Source organism: Canis lupus, chromosome 7 (assembly GCF_048164855.1).
Source record: "Canis lupus baileyi chromosome 7, mCanLup2.hap1, whole genome shotgun sequence".
In the NCBI taxonomy this organism is placed as follows: domain Eukaryota; kingdom Metazoa; phylum Chordata; class Mammalia; order Carnivora; family Canidae; genus Canis; species Canis lupus.
In genome coordinates this window covers 16,980,241-17,005,315 of record NC_132844.1, presented here as the reverse complement: position 1 = coordinate 17,005,315, position 25,075 = coordinate 16,980,241, and the positions used below count along the sequence as shown (strand labels likewise).

Genomic DNA, 25,075 nt, shown 5'->3' with positions numbered 1-25,075 from the left:
TGATGGCTTTCTTTAGTGTAATGCTTGGCTTTCTTTTTATTTTTTGTGTATCTATTATAGTTTTTAATTTTGTTTACTATGAGGTTCATATATAACATCTTAAGTATATAGCCACTTATATTAAATTGATGGTCACTTAAGTTTGAACATATTCTACAAGAACTTTATTTTACTCCCCTTTCCATATTTTATGTATATAGTCATATTTTATATCTTCTTATTTTGTGAATCCCCTTAGCTAACTATTATTGATTTTACCACTTTTGTGTTTTAGCTTTCTTATTAGATTTTATTGATTCATCTAGTGCCTTTAGTGTATACTCATTACATTTTTTTCTTTCATTATTAGAATAATAATTATGGCCTCTCCCACTTAAATAAGTCTCTAACATTTCTTGTAAGGCTGGTTTGGTGGTGATGAACTCTTTTGTTTGTGTAGGAAACTCTTATCTCATCTCCGTTTTGAATGATAACCTTGTTGGGTAGAGTATTCTTGGTGGTAGATTTGTTCTTTTCGTACTTTGAATATATCATGCCACTCTCTTACTGCCTACAAAGTTTTTGCTTAAAGATCAACTGATAGCCTTCTGGGGTTTTCCTAGTACACAAACAGGTGGTTCTCTCTAGCTGTTTTTAAAAATTCTCTCTTTATTTTTAATCTTTGACATTTTAATTATGTGTCTTGGTGTTGACATCCTTGGATTCATCTTGTTTGAAACTTTTTGTGTTCCCCAGACTTGGATATCTGTTTCCTCTACACTTTTCTCAAGTCCAGTATCTTATGATTATTACTTTAAATACTCTAGGAGGCATATTATATATTTCACTTAGGTCTCTTGCTGTGGTTTTGTCTTGTTCTTTCATTTGGGGCATATTACTCTGTCTCCTCATTTTGTCTAACTCTGTGTTTCTATGTGTTAGGAAAGTCAGCTATGTCTCTTGCTCTTAAAAATAGTGGCCTTCTAAAGAAGAGGCTCTGTGATGCCATGTAGTGCAATATTGCCTGTTCATCAGAACCTGATACTTCATGGGATGTCTCCTCTGTGTGTTGTGTATGCCTTACTCTTGTGGCTGAGCTACATTTGCCATTAGCCTGGTCTCCTTTAGTGGCTCTCTTTGCCTACAGTAGGCAGTGTTTGCTCTCTATGTTGTTACTGGGCCAGTCAGAATTTACCTTGAGTTTCAGTTGGGTCAGGCCAGGTTTTTGTTAGAGTACAGTAGCACTGAACTGCAGGGTGCTCTTCTTGTGTTGTTTCCTGAGAAGCTTTTGTTGGTGGGTAAGATGTGTGGTCAGACCAGATGTGCAATCCCAGCCCACTGCTGGAGCAGTACTTTAAATGGTTTGTGTGGTTTTCTTCCCCTTTCCCAGGACAGTTGTGGTGTTCCTGGGAAGGTGTTGGGGTGGTGCTGACTCCTGTTGGGGATGCTTGTATACTGCCACACTCCTGGAACCACTTTGAATGGGCTTTTGCTGAGAGTGTGTTGGAAGGAGTGGGTCCACAGGAGAATGTGGAGGTGGGCATGGGGGTGGTACTTGTGATGTTAGCAAGGTTTACACTGTTCTGCTTTGGGAGAAAGTCTAGCTACTTTGAAAAATTCCTACTGAAGCCAGGATGCAGGAGCTGCAGGAGAGTGCAGTGGTAGGAAGAGCTCTTAGCAAGCTAGATGGACTCTATGCTGAGTTGATTCTTGCCATGTGTTTATGTATCTAGGCTAGGGGGCAGGGAAGGTAAATGGCACCTGCCCGGTCTTTTGTCCCCAGAGAAATCTCCCAAAGATCTCTGCCCCTCCAGTACCTGCTCTGATATTGATAAAAAAATCTCTATTTCATATTCCCCAAGGATCTTTCAAACTACTGTTTCTATACTGTATCTCAGTGGCGCAGTTACACTATATCTTTAAGGATGGAGACTCCATTTCTAATTACCATCCTGTTTTTTCAGAGCTGAGCTGTTTGTCAAAGTTCTATATGTGAAGCCCCACTAATTTTAAGAACTCAAGAAGTGAAGCCCCTCTGGCTTTCAAGGCCAAATGTTATGGGGATTTGACTTCCCAGTGTAGGTTCTCCATGTTTGGGATACCTGGTGTATGGTCTACCACTTTCCCTTCTTGTGCCTATAGCATTGCTTCCACCTGCAGACAGCCCTGCATATTACTTTGGCTCCCAATCACATCTCCACCCTTCCTTCCCTCTTCCATGTGGCCTTTTGTCTACATTTACTTATTGAGAGTATTTGGTCATTTTCTGGGTTATTTACACTGATTTGGGTATTATCTAGGTGTATCCAGAGGACAAGGTGAACCTAGGATCATCTCACTCTGCAACCTTCTCCATAAGTCCTAATATACTTGCTTTCTTAGAAAGTCAAAATTATAGTTAGTTCTGTGTTCTGACAGCCATTTTGATGTACAAAATCAATCATTTTGAAAATATGTTTATTCCCATGCTGGGGTCCTACGTAGTACACATTTGATAAAGGCCTTTAAGAACCTTTACTATTTGTGGGTAACACGTGTCCATTTAAGCATTTGAATCATGACTTAGAGATGTTTGGAATGGAAGTCTTCTCAGACTACATTTTGTCATTTATCCTGTTTTATTTTAGTTATTGACAACTGGTTACAGGTTGTATTATCATTCATTCTGAATGGTAGTTGCACAATTTCAAATACTTGCTTACTTTAGGCATGACTAAGGGACCATTTATTTTGGTTAAATAATAGTTATATATTGATGGTTGGAGAGACTACTTTTTTTTTTTATAAGATTTTATTTTATTTATTCATGAGAGTCACACAGAGAGAGAGAGGCAGAGGGAGAAGCAAGCTCCATGCAGGGAGCCCGACGTGGGACTTGATCCCGGGTCTCCAGGATCTCGCTCCGGGCCGAAGGTGGCGCTAAACTGCTGGGCCACCAAGGCTTCCCTGGAGAGACTACTTCTATGTTCAGAAGCAAGCTGCTTCTTTACTACTTGCAGGAAGATGAGAAAGTGTAATAATGTTTTTGAGAAAATGGTGATTTGTACTTAGGAATTTCAGTCTCATCAACAGGTTGAAAAGTACAGGAAAATGTGGTAGAGAAAACACATTAAAAATATAAAAGATTAAAATATATATATAAAAGATTAAATTTTTCATTAGTCACACATTGATATATATAATCCTTGGATTCTAAGGGCATAGCTGATAAGATTAATGAGGGACAGTTCAGAGATTGGTCCTTTAATGTCCAGAAGGACTAAGGTCATTTTTTGCTCTTGAAAATACCAGAAAATAACCAGTTTCTTTAGGCTGCCCTTCTGAACTCTAATCAAAGCTTCGTTGTCACTTGTAGGATTCAGCCACATAGGGATGAAGCATTTTAGATATTGAGAAAGTATACTACTTTATTTCCTTCTACTACTTGACTTAGCATAGACTCCTTGATCCATTACAAGAGCTATGCAAACAAGGGGAAAAACTGAGATGCTCTTAAGTTAATGCTTGCTTAAAGACTGAGATTTGGACTTGTTGGTAATAACTCATGGAGAAAACTGAGGATAGATTCATAAGGAAAGTGCTCTTGTTAATTACTGGGTGTGCAAGAATCATCTGGCACAGGGGTTGACTCTAACCTGATGTGCTCTGGATGATGAGCAGCACATAAGGGAGCAGCTGCATAAGTGTGCAAGTGATTAGTCTATTTCCAGATCACCTCCACTACTCTTCATTTACAATTACTTCCTTTTGGCTGGAGGATATGCTGCCAAGCTGGCACCTCGTTCTCCCAAACGCCTTCTCTCTGGCAGTTTACAGGGGAGTGTTTTAGAGAAATACTGCCAAAACTTCTTTTCCCTTCTCGCAGATTAAATAAATTACATCTGTTTAACATATGCAGTCTCCATTGGCCCAGGGAATGAGACAATAGCTCTCTAGTTGATGACCTCAACTGATATTTTGTCTTCTAAAAATGTATTGTTGTGGAGGGGATATTGTGAATGGCACAAAATCTTTGTTCTCTCTTTGGTTGGAACCATGAGCTCACATATTGGCTCTGCCACTTACTGTATGACCTTGAGCAAGTCAGTGAACTTTCTCAATATCTAAATTTCTTCTTTATACATTGAAGACAATACTTACCCTTATATCACTGAGATAAATAGTGAAAGGTCTCTGTTTTCTATTTTTAATGAAATACTAATCAAAATCCCATTGGGATTTTCCTTTTTCTCCTAGGGTAGGGAGATAATGTTGTCAGATTGATCTTAAAGTTTCTCTAAGAAAGTTAAATATATAAAAATAACTAAGAAGTTTCTGAACACTAAATGAAGGCGACTTGCCCTACCCAGTCAAAGCAACTGTAAATGCGGTACTGTAGGATGATGCACAAACCAACAAAAGAGAACCATAAAAAAAAGTTTATAGGTTGCATAATTTTTTTAAAAATTAGAGCTGGTAGTATATTTTGTTCAACAAATGGGAATATCTAAATGTCCATTTGAGGGGAAAAAATAGCAAGGAGTTTGATCTTTTATTTTAGGCTGTAGTGATTTCTCTCTTTATGAACTTGGATCCCCAAATATCAAGGGCCCCTTTCATCTAAAGAATGTGTTTTTATAGTTAAAACCTTAATTATTCAGCTTAGTGATAGATGAAGGCAGGAGTGGACAAGATCATTAAAGAAAAGTACCAAGAGGTCTCTGGTTGGGAATAATAAGGCACATGTACACTTAGCATGCAGGTGGAAAAAAGAGGACCAAAGGTGGATAGCAACAGGACAGTGTCAATTATGAACTTTTTTAAAATCATGGAATCCAAGAGATGAAAGGTTTCAAATGAGGGTAGAGGAAGGTCAAATGAAGAGAGATTAAGAAGATTGAGGGCTGGAAAGGGCCTGATGGGTTTGACAAGTAGGATATGACCAGCTTTCTTTAAGAAATATTTTTTCTAATACACATATGGTCTCTGACTTATGATGGTTGACTTATGATTTTTCAGTTTTACAGTGGTGCAAAAGCAATACTCAGAAACCATACTTTGAATTTTGGATTTTGATCTTTTTTCAGGCTAGTGATATATAGTACAATATGCTCATGATGCTGGACAGTAGCAGCGAGCCACAGATCCTAGGCAGCCACACAACCATGATGGTAAACACACAACCATTGTTTTTCACTTTCAGTTTAATATTCAATAAATTACATGAGATACTTAACCCTTTATTATTTTTAAAAATATTTACTTTAGAGCAAGTGTGCACAAGTTGAGGCGGCAGAGGGAGAGAATCTTCAAGCCGACTCTCCGCTGAGCATAGAGCCTGATGCGGGACTTGATCCCACGACCCATGAGATCATGACCTGAGCAAGGGAGTTGACAAACAAATGAGCCATCCAGTTGTCCCTACTCAATATTTTATTATAAAATAGGATTTGTGTTAGATAACTTTGCCCAACTGTAGGCTAAGGTGAGTGCTTTGAGCAAATTTCAAGTCAAACTTGTCTAAGCTATGATGTTTGGTAGGTGTATTTAATATATTTTTGACTTTTGATCTTTTTAATTTATGATGGGTTTCTTGGAACATCACTCCATTGTAAGTTAAAGACTTCTATTAAAATTAAGCAGGCTTCCGTGAGGTGACAGCAGGTCCAGACTAACAAAGAGACTCTTCCATATAACAAAAGAGATTAACTCCAGCTTAAAGGGGAAATAACTGGCGGAAAATATCCAGACCCAATTGATTTTCAATCTGCTACTTAGCTTTGCTATAATATTCTGTGTCCTAGATACTATGCTAGATGTCACCAATTCTCAGAACAAAGCTGCAGGGTTGATGTTTGCTTCATTTTACAGATGAGGATTTGTAAACCAACATATCATAATGCTAACAAATTTGGGCAAGTTACTTAAGTAGTGTAAGATATAAAAAATTAAATTGACATACGTTATATTAGTTCATATTATTTTTTTGAGAGTATTAGTTCATATTAATTTGAAATTTTATACACTACTCAGTGCTCACCATGATGACCATACTTATCATCTGTCACCATATAAGGTTACTACATTATTGACAGTATGCCCTATCCTGTACTTTTCAGCTTCAGGACTTATTTTGTAACTGGAAGTTTGTGCCTCTTAATCTGCTTTATTTTGCCTGTTTGCTAGCTCACTTCTCCCTCTGGCAACCACCGGTTTGTTCTATGTACTTATAAGTCTAATATCCTTGTTTATTCATTTGTGTTTTTAGAGCCCACATGTAAGTGACATCATACAGTATGTGTTTCTCTGTCTTATTTCACTAGTGTAATACCCTCTTGATCCATCCATGTTGTCCCAAATGGCAAGATGTTTATTCTTATGTGTGTAATATTCCATTTGTGTATGCATGTATGTATGTACAATCACATCTCTATCCATTCCTGTTAATGGATGCCTAGATTGTTCCACATTTTGGCTATGTAAACTATGCTGCAATAAACATAGGAGTGCATATATCTTTCCATATTACTGTTTTCATATTCTTTGGGTCAATAGCCAGCAGTGGAATTACTGGATCATTTGGTATTTCTAATTTTTTAAGGAACCTCTGTAATGTTATCCACATAATGGATAATGTGGCTGCACATTTTCATTCCTGACAGTAATGCAGGGTGTTCCTCCTTATTCTGTATGTCCTCAGTAACACTTCTTAGAACTTTTTAAAATACTAGCCATTTTGACTGGTGTGAGGTGATGTCTCATTGTGGTTTTTGATTTGTATTTCCCTGATGATTAATGATGAGCCTCTTCAGGTGTGTACTGGTAGTCTCTCTGTGCTCTTTGGAAAAATGTCTGTTCAAGTCTTCCGATCATTTTAAAATTTTCTTTTTGTGTTGAGTTGTAGTTCTTTATATATTTTGGATATCAACCACTTATCAGCTAGATTATTTACGAATATCTTCTTCCATTCAGGAGGTTGCCTTTTCATTTTGTTGATGGTTTCCTTTGCTGTGCAAAAGCTTTTTATTTTGGTAAAATTTCAATAGTTTATTTTTGCTTTTGTTTCCTTTACCTGAGACCACCTATTCATAAATATATGGCTATGACTGATATCCATGAAATTACTATATTTTCTTTTAAGATTTTTGTCTTGGGCCCCACTGTTAGGTGTTAAATGAATTTTGAGTGTATTTTTGTGTGGGGTGTAAGAAGGTGATCCAGTTTCTTCTGCATGTAGCTGTCTAGTTTTCCCAGCACCATTTATTGTATAGACTGTCTTTTCCCCATTGTGTATCGTGCCCCATTTGTTGGGTTAACTGACCGTTTAAGCATGGGTTTATTTCTGAACTTTCTATTCTTTTCCATTGATCTGTGTCTATAGTGTGGGATTGCACTGAATCTGTAGATTACTTTGGACAGTATGGACATTTTAACACTGTTCTTCTGAACCATGAATATGGTATATCTGTCCATTTTTCTCATCTTCAGTTTCTTTCACTGGTGTTTTATATATGATTACAGAGTTCAGGTCTTTCACTTCTTAGATTTTTCCTCGGTTATTTTATTCTTTTTGTTGCAATTATAGATTTTTTAATTGCAATATTCTTGACGGTTGAATTAGTTTCAGGTGTACAACACAGTGATTCAGCAAGTTTATACATTATGCTATGGTCACCATGGGTATAGCTACCATCTGTCACCCTACAATGCTATTATTATACTGTTGACTACATTCCCTATGATGTGCATTTTACCCTTGTGATTGATTTATTCTATAACTGGAAGCCTATACTTCTCACTTCCCTTCACCTATTTTGCTTATGTCCCACTCTATCCCCTCTGACAACCATCCATTTATTCTCAGTATTTATGGGTCTATTTTTTGCTTCTTTCTTAGATTCCACATATAAGTGAAATCATATTATATCTGTGTTTCTCTAACTTATTTCACTTAGCATAATACTCTTGGTTCACTCATGTTGTCCCAAATGGGAATATCTTTTTATGGCTGAATATTTCTTGTACATACATACCACTTCTTCATCTATCAGTGGGACACTCTGTTGCCTCCATATCTTGGCTATATATACATATATAATGCTGCGATGAACATATGGGTGCATGTATCTTTTTAAATTAGTGTTTTTGTATTCTTTCAGTAAATACTCAGTATTGGAACCACTGGCTCTTCTGGTATTTGTTTTTAATTTTTTGAGGAACCTCTATACTGTTTTCTACAATGACTGCACGGTCGTCCCACCAACAGTGCATTAGGATTCCCTTTTCTTCACAGGTTCTTGTCTTTTTGATACTGGCCCTTCTGACTGGTGTGGTGATACTTCATTGTGGGTTTGATTTGTGGTTCTCTGATGATTAGTGTTGTTGAGCATCTCTTCGTGTGCTTGCCATCAGTATGTCTTCTTAGGAAAAATGTTCAGGTCCTTTACGATTGTTTTAATCAGATTGTTTGGTTCTTTTGGTGTTGAGATGTACAATTTCTTCACATATTTTAGACATTCACCCTTTAAAAGCTATGTCATTTACAAATATCTTTGGCTTTGTTGATGGTTTACTTTGCTGTGCAAAAAATTTTTTTCCCCTGTAGTCCCAATACTTTACTTTTGGTTTTGTTTCCCTTGCCTCAGGAGACCTATCTAGAGAGACATTGCAAAGGCCACAGTCAGAGAGATTACTGCCTGTTTTCTTTTACACGTTTTACAGTTTCGCGTCTCCCACGTAGGTCTTGAATGCATTTTGTGTTTATTTTTGTGTGTGATGTAAGAAAGGGTCTTGTTTCATTCTTTTGTAGTAGTCGTCCAGTTGTCCCAACACCATTTATTGAACAGACTGTCATCCAACATGTATTTTTCATCTTTTATTGTAGATTAATTGACCATATAAGTGTTGACTTTTATTTGGGCTCTCTATTCTGTTCCATTAATCCATGTGTCTATTTTGTGCCAAAACCACATTGTTTTTACCATGACAGCTTTATAGTAGATCTTAAAATCTTACATTGCAATACCATCAGCTTAGTTCTTCAACATTGTTTCCTTGGCTATTCAGGATCTTTTGTGGTTTCTTAAACATTTTAGAGATACTAATGCTTCCAGTACATGAACACAGTATATCTTTCTACTTGTGTTGTCTTTATTCTCTCATGACTGTTGCATAGTTTTCAGTATACAAGTTTTTCAAATCCTTGGTTAGGTTTACTACTAGGTATTTGGTAGAATTTTGGTAGAATTGTAACTTGAATTATTAATTTTTTTGCCACTCCATTATTAGTGTACAGATATGCACCTCACTTTTGAGTGTTCATTTTATATCCTGCAACTTCAGTGCTACAAACAGTGACAACTTAATTTTCTTCCTTACCAATCTGTATGCCTTTATTTCTTTTTTTTTCTAATTACTGTGGTCAGGACTTCAGTACTATGCTGAATAAGAGACAAGAGTAGAATTTTCCATTATTTTTGATCACAGAGGAAAGGTCTGTTTATCCTCATTGACTAACATCTTTGCTGTGGGTTTCATGTTGTCGTTTATTGAGATATGTTCCCTCTAAATCCACTGTTAATTTTTATCTGAAACATGAATTTTGTTAAATGCTCTTTCTGTATCTACTGAGATGATCACAATATTTATCACTGTGTTTATTAGTGTGATACAGCATGCTGATTGACTTACAAAGATTGAACTGTCCTTGTATCCTTCAAATAAATCCCCTTGATTGTGGTGAATGGTTCTTTTAATGTATTGTTGAATCCAGCTTGCTAATCTTTTTTTGATGATTTTTCCATTTATGTTCATCAGGGATACTGGCCTGTAGGTTTCTTTTTTCTTTTTAATAGTATTTTTGATTTTCGTATCAGGGCGATGCTAGTCTCATAGAATCTATTTGGAAACTTTCCTTCCTCTTATTTTTTGGAATAGTTTGAGGACAATAGGTATTGACTCTTCTTTTTTGAAATGGTTTCTAGGAATTTATCCATTTCTTCCAGGTTGTCTAGTTTTTTGGCATATAAATTTTCATAGTATTCATAGTATTTTTATTTCTGTGGTATCAGTTGTTACTTTTCTTTCATTCTATTTGTGTTTTTTTCTTAAGTCTAATTTTCTTTCAATTTTATCTTTTCAAGACCTAGCTCTTGGTTTTGTTGATCTTTTCTTTTAGTCTCTATTTCACTTATTTATGCTCTGATCTTTATTTTCCCTTCTAACATTGGGTTTTGTTTGCTCTTTTTCTAATTTCTTTTTTTTTTTAATATTTTTTTCTTTATTTATTTATGATAGTCACACAGAGAGAGAGAGAGAGAGGCAGAGACATAGGCAGAGGGAGAAGCAGGCTCCATGCACCGGGAGCCCGATGTGGGATTCGATCCCGGGTCTCCAGGATCGCGCCCTGGGCCAAAGGCAGGCGCCAAACCGCTGCGCCACCCAGGGATCCCTTTTTTCTAATTCCTTTAGATGTAAATTAGATTGAGATTTTTGTTTCTGGAGGTAGTCTTAGATCACTATAAATTTCCCTCTTTTGAAAGCTGTTCTAGGATTTTTGACTGTGGTGCTCTCATTAGTCCTCAAATATTTTTAAATTTTGTGTGTGTGTGTGTGTGTGTGTGTGTGTGTGTGTGTGTGAATATTTCATTAACCTACCAGTCATGTAGTAGCATTTTATTTAACCTCCATGTATCTGTGGTTTTTTTTTTTTTTTGTTATTGATTTCTACTTTCATACCACTGTGGGCAGAAAAGATGCATAATATTTCATTCTTAAGCTTATTGTGGTTTAGCCTATGATCTTTAGCCTATGACATTCTAGAAAATGTCCCATGTGCACTAAGACTCTTGCTTTTGGATGGAATGTTCTATATGTATCCATCTGGTCTAACATACCATTTTAAAGACCTTATTAGAGGGGCATTTGGGTGGCTCAGTCAGTTAAGCAACTGCCTTCATCTTGGGTCATGATCCCAGGGTCCTGGCATTGAGTCCCACATCTGGCTCCCTGCTCAGTGGGGAGCCTACTTCTCCCCCTTCCACTCCCTCGGCTGGTGCTCTCTTGCTTTCTGTCAAATAAAGTCCTTGGGGGGAGGGTAATAAAGACACTGTTGGGGATCCCTGGGTGGCGCAGCGGTTTGGTGCCTGCCTTTGGCCCAGGGTGTGATCCTGGAGACCCGGGATCGAATCCCACATCGGGCTCCCGGTGCATGGAGCCTGCTTCTCCCTCTGCCTGTGTCTCTGCCTCTCTCTCTCTCTCTGTTACTATCATTAAAAAAAAAAAAAAAAAAAAAAAAGGCACTGTTGAATGTTGGTTGAATGTCTGACTCTTGATTTCGGCTCAAGTCATGGTCTTGGGGTTGAGATCAAGCCCCATGTTGGGCTCCATGCTCAGCAGGGAATTTACTTGAGATTCTTGCCCTCTCCTTCTGCCACTGCTAATGTGTGGACTCTATCTCTAAAATAAGTGAATAAATCTAAAGACACTGTTCATCCCCTCTAGTGTATATTTTACTTATTATATATATTCTCAGCTTTGATTTTTTTGTATTTTCCTTCTCTTGACATTTTCACTGAGTTTTTCCATTCTTCTCTGTAGTCCAGTTAGTTTCCTTATAACCAATCTACCTGATGGAGATGACCATTATTTTTAATTCTCTATTTCATCTAGTTAATTTTCTGAGGTTTTTATCTTATTTGGAGCATATTTCCTTGCCTCCACATATTGCCTGACTTTCTGTGTTTGTTCCTACAAATTAGGTAGAACAGCTACTTCTAACATTGAAGAAATGGTCTTGTGTATGGTCCTTTCCTATGTAGACATGTGTCTCCAGTGACTGGATGGCTGGAACTGCGGCTGGCATGGGCTTGATGGTCCTGGGGCCCTCAGTGCTGGGGCTTCCCTAAAGGGATGGCTGGAACTGAGAGTGGGCATGGGCATGGGCCAGGGTATTCCTGTGACTCTCCACACATCTCCAGAGGATGCCCTGGCAGGATAGCTAAAGCCAAAGTTAATGCAAACTGGAGGGTGACGGGGGATTCTCTGAATGGTAGGCACCTGGTAGGTTAGGTGGAGGCAAAGAGGGGTGCAAGCTGGGGTGTCCTTGGCACTCTATGCAGGGGCTGAAGCCAAGGTGTAGTGTAGTTTGGGGCATCCTGGGGTGCCACATACAGTAGGTGCCTTGAGAGGAGAGCTGTATCTGAACTGGGTTTATGCTGGGGTGTCCTGGAATGCTTAGTTCATGAGATGCTATGGCAGGGCAACTAGACACATGGCTGGTATAGATTAGGTTGTCCCAAGGCATTAGATGCAGGGTTTGCCCTGGGCAGGTGGCTAATAGCTGAGGGAGGGTGCACACTGGGGGTCCTGGGATGCTCTGTGCACATAAATCTGGAAGCTCTGAGCTGGGAGTGTCATAATGTAACAAGACATTAGAAGCTAAAGTAGTGTGTGCCTAGAGTGTTCCACAATGCTTTGTGCCTGTGTCACCTTGGCAAGATGGCTGTAGCTGTAATGAGTGCTGAGCAGGGGTGTCTTGGTATGTGACAAGCTGGAGGCTATCTTCTTGGGATGGCTTGCTCTGATCTAGAGGCCAGGGACTCACTGAATCAGTAGGCTGGCTAGGGGGTCTGGTCCCTATTCCTGTCTATGCTAACAAGGTGGACAGGGAATGTAAAGAGTAGTACCTCCAATGCAGAAAGTTCTCCCTGCTATCCTGTTTGACGGTGGGAGTTGGATCCTTGACAGTCTAGTTGCTTTTAGTTTGTGGCTTTCATTCTGTGCCCCAGGGAAGATACATCTGTTCACAGTTCCTTAGTACTATCCCTCCCCGTTGCTATTTGCATTGCTGGGACCGTGGGTGATCTTCATTAATATATCTCTATCTCTCTTGGAGTTATGTCGTTTATCTTTTGTGCAGAAGCTGTTCAGTCAGCTCTCATTTCTCCCTCAGGAGGAATTGCTCCAGATAGGTTTATATTTGGTATGTCTGTGGAGGAGCTGAGTTCAGTCTTCATAAGCCATCATCTTGGACTACCCTCCAATGGGATTTTTTTTTTTTTAAGATTTATTTATTCATGAGAGACACACAGAGAGAGGCAGAGACACAGGCAGAGGGAGAAGCAGGCTCCCTGCAGGGAGGAGCCTGATGTGGGACTCGATCCCAGATTCCAGGATCACACCTTCAATCAAAGGCAGATGTTCAACCACTGAGCCACCCAGGCATCCTCCAATGGGATTTTCTTAATTTCTCTTTCTGCTGCTAGAAATGTAACACATTTCTGTATCTTAATTTTGTACCCTGCAACTTTACTAATAACTACATTTATCTGTTCATCGGTAGTCTTCTAGAATTAGAAAATATGTATCTTTCTACACACACACATATATATATATATTTTTTTTTTTTTGGTTAATCTTAACAATTTAGATACCTTCCCTTTTTGATTGCTGCAGCCGGAACATCCAGTATTATGTTTAATAAAAGTGGTGAGAGTGGAACTTCTTGTTGCTGGTCTTAGAGGGGAAGCTTTCAGTTTTTCACTTTTCAGTATGATGTTGGGTTGTGGGTTTCTCATATTTGGTTTATCATGTTGAGGTATATTCTCTTTATTATTTTTTTGGTATATTATCTTTAAACCCACTTCGTTGAGTTTTTATCACGAATGGATGTTGCATTTTGTCAAATGCTTTTTCTGCAACTATTCAGGTGATATGATTTTTAGTCATTCCTCATGTGATATATCACATTGATTTACTTGTGACTATTGAAACACTTATTTCTGTAATATATCCCATTTGATCATGGTGAAAGATTTTTTTAATGTATTGGTAAATTCAGTTTGCTAGTATTTTGTTCAGCATTTTTTTGCAACTAGGTTCATCATGTATGCTGGCCTGTAGCTTTTTGTCTTTTTGTAAGGTTTTTGTCTGGTTTTGGTATCAGGTTAATACTGGCCTCACAGAATATATTTGGATATTATCCTTCCTTTTCTATTTTGTGGAATAGTTTGAGAACAGCCCTTAACTCTTGTTTAAATGTTTGCTGAATTCACCTATGAAGCCATCTGGTCCCAGATTTTTGTTGGTAGTTGTTTACTAGTAATGAAATTGAATGGGTAATCAGTCAGTTTATATTTTCTATTTCTCCCTGAATTGGTTTTGGAAGATTGTAGGTCTCTAGGAATTTATCCATTTCTTTTAGGGTGTCCAATTTGTTTGCATAAAAATTTCATAGTAGTTTCTTGCAATCCTTTGTATATCTGTGGTGTTGGCTGTAACTTCTCTTCCCTCATTCCTGATTTGGGTCTTGATGTGTCTGGGTAAAGGTTTATTAATTTGGCTTATCTTTTCATTAATAAGTTCTTGCTTTTATTGCTCTTCTCATTCTTTATTCCTTGCTTCCTTCTACTAGCTTTGGGCTTTTTTTCTAGATCTTTAGGTGTAGAGTTTGAGCAAAATGTAAATGACCACCTTATGATACAATGAATATTTTTTCCATTCACCGATTGACCTAGTACCATGTTAATAAGCCTGTGTTTGTGTAGTTTTCCTGTTCTTGTAACTTATTTCTAGGTAGTGTTGTAGTTAGAAAAGATGCTTGATATGATTTCAGTCTTTTTAAATTTCTTGAGATTTGTCTTATGGCCTAATATGTGATCTTTTCTGGAGAATATTGTAGGTACACTTGAAAATAATGTGTATTCCAGTGTTTTTGGATGGATATGTTAGGTCCATCTGGTATAATGTGTTGCTTAAAGCCACAAGACCTTTTTATTAAAGGAGGAAAAAGCTACCTACCTCATCACTGTTCTAAAGATTAAATCATTATAAACTTTTATCGACAAATTATGTAGACAAATATATAAATGTATATAATAGCACTTACCTGGATCTTAATATATATTTGATACCATACTGTAAGGGGGGAAAAAAAACAATGCCTAAGGTACGTATGGTCATGGTGGCATTACTGAATTCAACTGCAGGCATCCTTTTATGTGTATACTTATATATTTATGCTCAAATTATTTTGAGCAATCATCTTTGACATTCAGGCTTCTCTTCTTTTGTAGGTAGTGGATATAAGTAGAGAAGGCAAAGAAGAAGTATTCTATGGGCCTACACTCCCTTTTGCTTCCAATGGAATAGCAGCATGCTTCCTTCCAGCTCCATATTTCACATGCCCTAACCTTCAGACTCTTCAAGTGCCTCATCACAGAATTGGGACCATCTGAGAGCGAATGCTTTGTTAATAACTATCATGAACAGAAGGGAAAGAAAAGCTTCACTTTTGGATACTGGGCATGAAAACACCCAGTGCTCAATGCTTCCTTGTTTTGTTTTCTATGTCTTATATTCAGATAAAAATTAGCAAAAAATGAACCGTTTTCTAAAATACATTACCGAAAACTCCTGTCACCCTTTTGTGTGTCAGTATACAATATATATGACTTCTACTGTGGTGTAGCTTAGTGCCAACTTAATGGTCCATACTTGTTCCATGGGTCTTTATAACCTTCTTTGTATACTTTTTCTAATCAGTGCTGTCTAGAAAAACAGGACAATATTAGTAAGGAGTTTATTTCATAAGTACTGTCATCAGTGGTCTTTAAAAAAAATTCAGTAGTTAATCCCCTTACTCCTTAAACCTGGGTTTGTAATTTTTCTTTTAAAAATTTAACATTATGCAGACCCACTCAGTATAGACTCAGCATTATGACATCATAAAATTTTAAATGCCCTATTTTATTCAAGGTATACGAATAATAGAAGTACACCGGAATAGCAGTCAGATAGCCATATTTTTCGGCTTGGTTAATCTGTGACCTCGGGCTAGGTGCTTACTTTTCATGACTTGTTTTCCCACACTTAAGGAGGATAATCATGGATTTCCATGTTAATTCAGAAGAATGTTGTGAAGATTAGGCAAATGCCCTCTCAAGTGCTTCATTTAATAAAAAAAGTTACTCAAATTATAAGATATTTTACTATCTCTAGAACCTTGTAACTTAATGGGGAGATTATTTTCAAAATTAAAAATTACTAAACAGAACTTGAAACACATGCAATGGAATAAATGATTCTGATAAGCATGTGAAAGAGATGCTAATTAGGAAAAGGGGAGTTTACCAAAACCAAAGATTCCCAAGTCTGTACAAATTCTTGCTTCAAATAATAATTTAAACCTCTTGTTTAAACTCACTTAGTGAAAAATGACATTTTAAAGCTCAAAAAAAATTAGTTGTACTAATTTTGGTGCCATAAAGTGCTCTGACATAAATCTGAACCTAGACTTGGTAATTCTAATAAAAGTTTTTCTACTTTGTTAAAGGTTATGTCAATCTTGAGCACTTGTGGGATTCTTCACCACCACCAATACATATTTTATTACTACATACTTTTAATAATGCATAAGAATTCTTATTTAGGTGAGGTTTTTGGATTTGCTTTGTCTATAGTAAAAAATACATATATAAAATAAAATTCAATCACATTTGAACATAAATTCAGGAAGTATAATTTGAATTTTTCCCTTTTCCTAATCTTGTTAGGATCTAAGTCACCTTTACTAAAAGGGAGACTTTTTTCCTTCTGCACAGTTCAATTATTCAGCAATCCTTATCTTACAGGAAACTGTCATTTTATTCATGTAACCACTCAGAAGTGAATAAAAACATCAACCCTTTTTCATCCTAAATACAAAATTCACTAATGTTATACACTGTTCTACCTAAAATTTTTGATTTCTAAATAATCTGGTTATTCAGATTATAAGAATAGGAGGAGAGACTGTGGTAAGGGAAAAAAAGTAACTAAAAAGCTTCCCAGAGATTTAGCCAAAACATCTTAATTTTACAGTTCTGAAAAGTGAACATTGATACTGATTATTGATATTTAGAAGGATGACAGTCTCTTTAAAGGGTATAGATCATGTAAACTAAATATTTTAAATTCCTTACCAAGTCAGGAAAATGACTCCAGTATTTCAGATAGCTTTCAACAAGAACCCAAACAATAAGTATTTCAGATTTACTAAAATTTTACTTGACAAATGAATTTACTGCCAGCTATTTTACCTTATAAAAATCATTACATTTGCAATCCCAAATCCTATATCCAATGAATTAAAAGGAAATGGTCTAAAAATAAGTTTTCCTGGGGATCCCTGGATGGCTCAGCGGTTTACCACCTGCCTTTGGCCCTGGGCGTGATCCTGGAGTCCCAAGATGGAGTCCCACATTGGGCTCCTGGTATGGAGTCTGCTTCTCCCTCTGCCTGTGTCTTTGCCCCCCTCCCCTTTCTCTATGTCTATCATGAATAAATAAAATCTTTAAAAAATAAGTTTTCCTGACTGATAATGAAAAGGTAGCCTGAAATTACTCCTGATAGTTTCTATATAGATTTTTAACTATTCACTTAAAACAAATCAGCATATTATTATCAAACCCCTTTTTGGGTGAACTTTATGTGTTATTTACTAATATTACAGAATTGAACTCAGAGAACTTTAAAGTTTTGCATAGTTTTTGAAAACATCTTTTTATGCTATAGCCAGAGAATAGAATCCAAAGTGCAACTTTCCTCTCCAAGGAAAAATAAAATTCAGAACACTTTATGATTTGATCATTCTCTTCAAATCACTAATAAGAGCTAATAAAAATTCTAGAAAACTATGTTTGGTCAGATAACCAAATTCCAGTGAAATTATTTAAATATATATTTTCCATTTAAGTGAGCTATCCTATAGTATTCATCTTCATTTTTACTCTCCAAAATTATAGACCATATTGTATTTGTAGTTAAGTTATGCTAATTTGAATTTCTGTTGGAAGATCATGAAACTTCTAACACCTTTAAACATCATTCTAAGACTTGACTTTACACAGTACCACATAGATAGTTGCAGTGTTCCTTTGTGTAGGAAGAAAAGCCAGCAAAGACTTAATCTCAAAAATAATGTGTTTGTAAAGTGCAGTAAATTCCTTAGATATTTCGTAACAAAATTCCTATTTAGGTTATGATTAGGCTATTTTTCCTGCTTTTCCTCTTCATATTTTTCTCACAGTTTAACCACACGTATACTGTATCTCTTTCAGCTACTGCAATAACTGAAAAACTTTCTATTGTTTTACCACAGAATATAAAAACAACAGGAGTAAGATAGAAATTATTCCTTCAGGTAACATGGCTCATTTTTATTTTGGTTTTCAAATAATCAATCTCTCATAAAAAAGGAAGTGTAATATTCATGGATGAAGTGCAAATTAAATATATACATTTAAAAATTATATATCATTATTATAGGCATATTTAACTTATAAACATGAATATATAACAAGAAGGCCCAGAATTTTTCTGAAAGCACATTTCACAAATGCAGTAAGTTGGATAACTATTAACACACCAAAAACTTTAATAAGCAGAAATTATTTAATTCCAACCATGTGGTACTTCTTTGTTAACCTTACCAATATAGATCATCACAGAATCCTAATACAAACTTACATATTGTTAAATATCTGAAAGAATATGCTACTTTGCTAGCTTCCCAAATCAACTGTTTTAAGCAAGGCATGGTATTTATATTGGTGTACTCTACACTTGACTGACAAGGTAGTATTTTTAACCTTAGAAGAGAGTAGGCAGGAGATCAGTTTTTGGAAAATGTAAGGTTTACGTAAAGTCTATAGGATTTAGGGAAGGTAGGTTTCCTAGAGGCTTTTCCCAATTGCAGAAGCTTGTCAAATTTTTATACAGCAGATTATCTTAACAAAGGGGAATTAAAAATAAAAACTGTCAAAAGACTCTGTTAAAGTATGTGTAATTCTTTAAGAACAAAGTCGTTTTAAAAATTTGTGACAAAGCGTGGAAGAAGATAATAATAATGGGTAAGGAACACACAATCTACAGATAAGTATTTTTTTATATAGATGTCCAGGTAGGAAAAGTCAAATATGCTTAAGAAAAAATATGCTAGGAATAAAAATATAAAAGTTTTAAACTATGAAACTCTTCTAATGCAAATGAATTCAATACTGAGTGATTTTTGTACAGAGATCATATTCCATGTTTTTTACTCCCCCATGAAAACCTAATTAAATGTTCAATTAAAATTTAAATCATAACCAAATCTGAATGTCTAATAAAGTCCTTCTATCACCCTGTTGTCCTTCAATCATCTCTTTTACATTCCATCTGATACTTTACAGAAATTTGACTGGAATACTCATATATCTAAAATATATTTTAACCATCTTCCTATTTTAGTGTCTTAAGATTAGGCTTCTATAGAAAGGGTGGTGTTCTATGCTGGCAAAATGAATGAGGCTCAGAGTGTAGACTGAACGTGGCCTTCAGATGTTCTAAGGCATTCTAATCTGTTTGAGTTCAGTTTACACAGGAAAGGTAGAGTCAAATGGCAAAGTCTCCTTACTTTCTGAGGTTTGAATGTCAGCTTACTGACACTGGGAAGTAAGTGGATGTCCTTGAGCAGAAAAGTAACGAGGAAAATAATATTTTAGAAACACTAATGTCAGTTACTGTGTGAGGTTAAATTGCAGGAAAGGAGATCATAGATGGGGAGATAAGAAAGAGATCAGTAGCACCCAAAAGACTGTTGGGACAGCCAGGATGACAAAAACAAAAGAACAGCAAGAGCCCATCATGGTGATTACTGAAAGTGGGGAACAGGTAAGAATCCAAGCTGCTTTTGAAGTTTCAAGGTTAAATAACTTGGGAAAATAGTGTATCCCCTGGGTAGAAAAGAAAGGCAAGAGCTAGTTTAAAACAGGTGATAAGGGCAGCTTGACATGTTGCCTTGAGATTTCAGGAGGATCCAGTGGCTAGAGGGGTTTAGAAAGAAATTAGCACTAGAAGTAGATTTTATAGATAGAATTATGACTTAGTGTTATCAATTTACTACTAGAAGAATTTTGAGACAGAGTGAGGGAAGGGCCAGAGGGAAGGGCCAGATCTTACCACTGGGGACAAGAAAGAACATGAAGGTGCTTTCAGAGTACAGTATGTAGGAAGGAGCAAACACCACTGAGAAGGGCTGAGAAGATAAAGGAAAATGCAAACGTAAGGCCAAAGAACATAAGAAATGAGAACGTAGTCTTAGATATCACTAAAAGTGAATGGCTGACATTATAGTGGTAGAAGCAGCAGCTCTAGAGATGATTGGTTATTCAGGTGAATAAGTGATGGGTCTGTGAAGATTTTCAAGAAAATGAACTGAGTCCAAAAATTTCTTCAATTAAAAAAAGTATCTTTTAGACTTTACTTATATATAAATAAACACTCATGTATATACATATAATACAAGTACAGTCACAGATTTTTTTTGTTCTTGATTTTTGAAGTACAAACTATTTATTCTTAGCATCTACAGATCTATATATCTAATGCATGATTCAGAAGCAGCATTTCTCAGCCTTAAACATTTCATATACTAAGGAGTGAGATTCTCAGATATCAATCCCACTTGGAAAACAAATATATATGTACACACACACACATAAATAACTACTTTAAAAGCATCACGTTAAGCCGATTAAACTTCATTTGCAGAAACTTGCCAAGTGATATAGGCTTAATAAGTCACCATCATAAAAAAGAGAAACTCATTACTGTGAAGTCTATTAAGTAACCTTAAAGAGGCTTTTATTCATCCAGCTTGTGGAAGTAATGACTGTGGAATAGATTGGGTGGGGGCGGAAACAGACTGTTAAGTTATGAAAACAAAAGGTACTCACTTAGAATTCACAGAGAAAAGTTAGGAGAGGACTAATGACTAGATTTCACTGATTGTAATATATTTCATTTTTAAAGATACTTCTTGAGTCAGAAAAGGGAGGGAATAGTAGAACCATGATAAAGACTGGAGTCCCAAGAAGAAAACAGTTATTATAAAGTTAGCAAACATGACATGTAAGACAAAGTTTGAAGAAAAAGGGGATCATTCATCTAGGACATACTAGAGACAGTGGAACAAAATTAAGAGGTGTTCTTTACTTCTGTGCATGAATGATCATGTCCCTGTGCCTCAAACAGAACATATGTCACCAATATATTTTCACATACAGTATTCCACTGATTCTTACCATAATGCTGTGAAATAGAAAAAGGAATATTATTCTTTTTTCTCCATGGAGAAACTTAACAAGGTTAAGTAACTTGATCAAGTTTATAAAGCAGAGCTGGGGTTTGAGAACTAGGTAGGTTCCTAACACTATGACTGGATTTCTTTTACCTAATAATTCTCACCACAAAATGGAGTCAAGGACAAAAGCCCAATCAGTAAAATAAAAATCTGGATGAAATAGTTAAAGAGTTGAGACACAGAGCTGCTAAAGGAACTAAACTGGTTTCCTGTAAATAAATAAAATGCTAAATTATTAAGAGGCTCTAACTGAAGAGCAAGGAGATAAATCAGCTGACTTCTAGACCTCTTCTGTTAATTTGTAATCTTAAGATTTTTAGAAATATTATTTATTGTCTTTTCTTAAAAGCTCTTATTTATACTTCTCCTGATATGTGTTTTAATAAATTTCCAAAAAACACAGGATGGCTAGAGAAGAAAAATCTGTCAATTGTTAGAACCTAAGCATAAACACTGCTGGCTTAAGTTTTAAAATATCTTACATGCTATCTGTATATTAATTTAGCCAGACCCTGCCTCATTCCGCAGAGTTAAGTATGCTGGATATTTATTCTCTTGCCTCACACATGGTATTACAAAAGACGGCAAACATACGATCCTATCTCCTGAATCTTCCCCTTTCACAAAAATCAGCATAGAATAGCCAAGTAACCTGAAAAAAAAAAATCATAGTAAAACATAACTTGTAAGAAACAAACACAAATCACTCACAAGGCAGAAAGTCATATTACAGTGAGAAGGCCCTGGGTCAACCAGTACAAACCTGCTTCACAGACATACACAGAAACACTCCCAGTTAGAAAAAGTTACTTTAAATTAGTTTAACTATAAACTCTTCAAAAGAGAATGCAATTTGGCCAACTTCCAAAGTTAAGTAATACATTTACTTAACTTTTATTTCCTTATTTATGTACTTTATACTTACAGGTATGTAAGAATAAAAAATCCTTGAAAGCATTTTTAACAGAATGTTATACAATTGCAGTGCAAAGTGGCTTTGGACAGTTAAGAGAGAAGGCAAATCACAAAATATATTAGGTATTATCACTCTCCAGTCTCTGCATTTCATCTTGTCCCACTTGTCCTAGGTGAGATAAAAGTTTGCTATAGGCTTCCCTGTTTAAGAAAAAAGAGAAGATAGATGTATTTATTACCTTTTCCATTATTTTTCATTTAAGTATTTACACATTGAGCCTACCTGAATGTCTGTCTGCACACAAGCACCCGCATGCCCACACTATGTGTTTAAAGTACTTTGATTCTTTAACAAACTTGGAACATGAATTCTTATGAGTGCTGACTCCTCTTTAGGAACTACAGGTCTATTTCCATGATGTTGCATTATTTTACATAGTCCAGAACAATCTGAAATTAGGTTGTAAGCCTATATGAAAAAAAGCCCTAATCATTACTATTTTTCATCTCAAACCATATTATTTAATTGGGTCACTCTTCTTACTCATTAGATACACATGATATAGTTGATTCAGTAGACCAAGCATCCCTCAAAGGGTAGATTTGCCAGCACGGATTTTATACAAAAACAAGACATGTGAGGCTCTCAAGTCCCCTTCCCAATGAGGAGCACTGAATATATTTTGAACAATAGCAGCACTGCTGAAATACCTAAGGTGGTCACTTTGAAAAGAACGACATGTGAATGGATATGTCAATTGCAGTATGGAAACATTCAACAAATCGAAGAACACACCCAAAACTTTTAGGAATGGGAAAATAAACCATCTTCAGTAAATGAATCTAGATTTTGTAATCATTGCCCACAAATGTAAAATGATCCAAATATACCTTTGTGCAATATTTCTGCCAAGGCCCCATTTCCGCTCTGAATCCTTCAGAGACTGAGTGAGGGTAGAAAGCAAGTGGATAACAACCTGCTGATCCAATGCTGCTACTGTTTCTAGAATGCTGTAAATCTGATAATCATCTCTCATACCATAATCCTGGATAAAATGCCTGTAAGTAAATCAAGTTACATAGGATTACTTCTGGGGAAACTCCTTGGGCTGCTATCCATAGGACACTCTGCTGTAACCTGAACATAAGAAAGATCATTTCACATAAGATTACCTTAAGAATCCAGATGCCCTAATGAAGACTTTGTAACATTTAAAAATTAAGGACAGAATGGTTCATTTCAGTGTGAACCATGACCAGAAGGATGACACTGGTAGGAAAAGGGAAGAATTGGAACCTCAGGAAGGAGAATAAGGAAGAGAATCTTAGTCCTATGCTATTAGAATCTAGTTCCATGCTATTCTTTGCATGTCAAAATCTGAGGGATAAGGATGTGGAAAAAAGAGTTCAGTTTCCTAGGTATTTCTTAGTTCTTCATATATCTAGATAAATCAAACAATATTTTAATAAGAGAAACAAGTTATTCATAATATATATTTTTACATCCTTTAAGTGAATAGATTTTAGACCCATATAAAGAATTGTATGTTTTAACCCTAAAATTTTCACTCTCCTCCAACAAAATAAAAGCCAACTACTAGCTCAGTAAGTTGTACATAATAAATATGCAATCTTCATTCACATAAAATCTTTCTCTCCTCCTTGTGTTTTTATAGGTTTCTTTCCCCCCCTTTTTTTTTTTTTTTTTTTTTTTAATTTTTATTTATTTATGATAGTCAGAGAGAGAGAGAGAGAGAGAGAGAGAGAGAGAGAGGCAGAGACACAGGCAGAGGGAGAAGCAGGCTCCATGCACTGGGAGCCCGATGTGGGATTCGATCCCGGGTCTCCAGGATCGCGTCCTGGGCCAAAGGCAGGCGCTAAACCGCTGCGCCACCCAGGGATCCCTCCCCCCCTTTTTTTGGGGGGGAGGGTAATAGTTCTTACAAATTCACTATGTATTTCATGTGATCACAATTTAAATAAATGGTAACCAACTGACAAATGCCAATGATGTGATGAGAAAACAAGCTGAGGAATCAAAGATCCACAGAAGAAAATGGACTTGAATTATTTATCATAGTGCTAGGGCAGAGATATGTAGAATAAAAGTTAACAGGTAGATATTGTGAGAAATACTTAAAAATACTGCCCTAACAGAAAGCAGAAGACTCTAGAGCAGGCAAGGCAGGAAACGACAACAAAACACAAAACACAGAAAACATTCCTCAAGTTGTATTATTATTCTTGGGAACTAACATCACGTCTGCTCCCTTACTCACAGATGAAATACAATGAAGCTTTCTGGGTCTACGGTATCTAAAGCAAGTTAAGAAAACCAGTGACATACTTCTACACTGGATCCTGAATAACATGTTTAGTGGCTCTCAGGGCCTGTGCACCTGTCAACATGACCCACATATCCCCATTCTGTCTCTTAAATACATGTAGGAGTCTTCATCACCAATTCTCAGGTAATTTTATGTCAGCCAGCTATCTTCCTCCCTGGCACTTTTGTCTTTTTAATAAAACAACACAATGCAACAAAATTACTGCCAAAAATACAATAATTCAAATAGTATAACAAGTAGTAACACATTATGTTTTGGATAATTAGTTATTTAAGAAACATGTTGGCTGTCAAATGGTTGGCAACAGTCCCCCTGCCAGTTGGCATATTTTCCAGTTACCTAAACACAGAAGTCAGCTGGGTGGCAGGTTCTCCCTCTGACCCCGCTTGGCAGGCTTTTACCATGTATTGCAGGTTCTCTGTGGCCAGCCTTTTAACTAGGAGGAAAAATTATAGCATTACAAACTGTGTCTCAATTGACCATCTGGATCCTCATTTTTATGAACACTCTTAATTTAGAAAAAATATGTTGTTTTCTTAAAGTTTATACAGCTTTTTCTTATTATTTTTCAAAATGAAATAGTTATGAGTGTTTGTTTTGTACTAAAGTATATCTCATCTCCCATTTTAAGAAAATCTAAAAAGCTTGAGTCTATTTTTTATGACCTTATAACTGAAAAAAAGTATATGTG

General features: G+C 36.2%; 2 protein-coding genes across 17 annotated transcripts in view; one reads left to right on the top strand and one right to left on the bottom strand.

The window, feature by feature from the left end:
* The window catches only part of KLHL32 (kelch like family member 32), a 234,897-nt gene extending 215,778 nt beyond the window's left edge, over positions 1 to 19,119 (top strand). For all 13 annotated transcript variants that reach the window (XM_072832002.1, XM_072832009.1, XM_072832008.1 and 10 more), the window contains one exon: positions 15,033 to 19,119. In XM_072832002.1, coding sequence (XP_072688103.1) covers positions 15,033 to 15,194 — 162 coding nt within the window. In that variant the 3' untranslated portion in view covers positions 15,195 to 19,119. The remainder of the gene's footprint in view (positions 1 to 15,032) is intronic.
* MMS22L (MMS22 like, DNA repair protein) overlaps positions 18,135 to 25,075 on the bottom strand; it is a 129,483-nt gene continuing 122,542 nt past the window's right edge. For 2 of the 4 annotated variants that reach the window (XM_072831997.1, XM_072831998.1), the window contains exons 23-25: positions 24,724 to 24,820; positions 22,928 to 23,095; positions 18,135 to 22,237 (exon numbers count right to left, since the gene is read on the bottom strand). In XM_072831997.1, the coding sequence (XP_072688098.1) occupies positions 22,156 to 22,237; positions 22,928 to 23,095; positions 24,724 to 24,820 (347 nt within the window). In that variant the 3' untranslated portion in view covers positions 18,135 to 22,155. The remainder of the gene's footprint in view (positions 22,238 to 22,927; positions 23,096 to 24,723; positions 24,821 to 25,075) is intronic. The other 2 variants (XR_012033840.1, XM_072831999.1) reach the window with 2 other exon arrangements.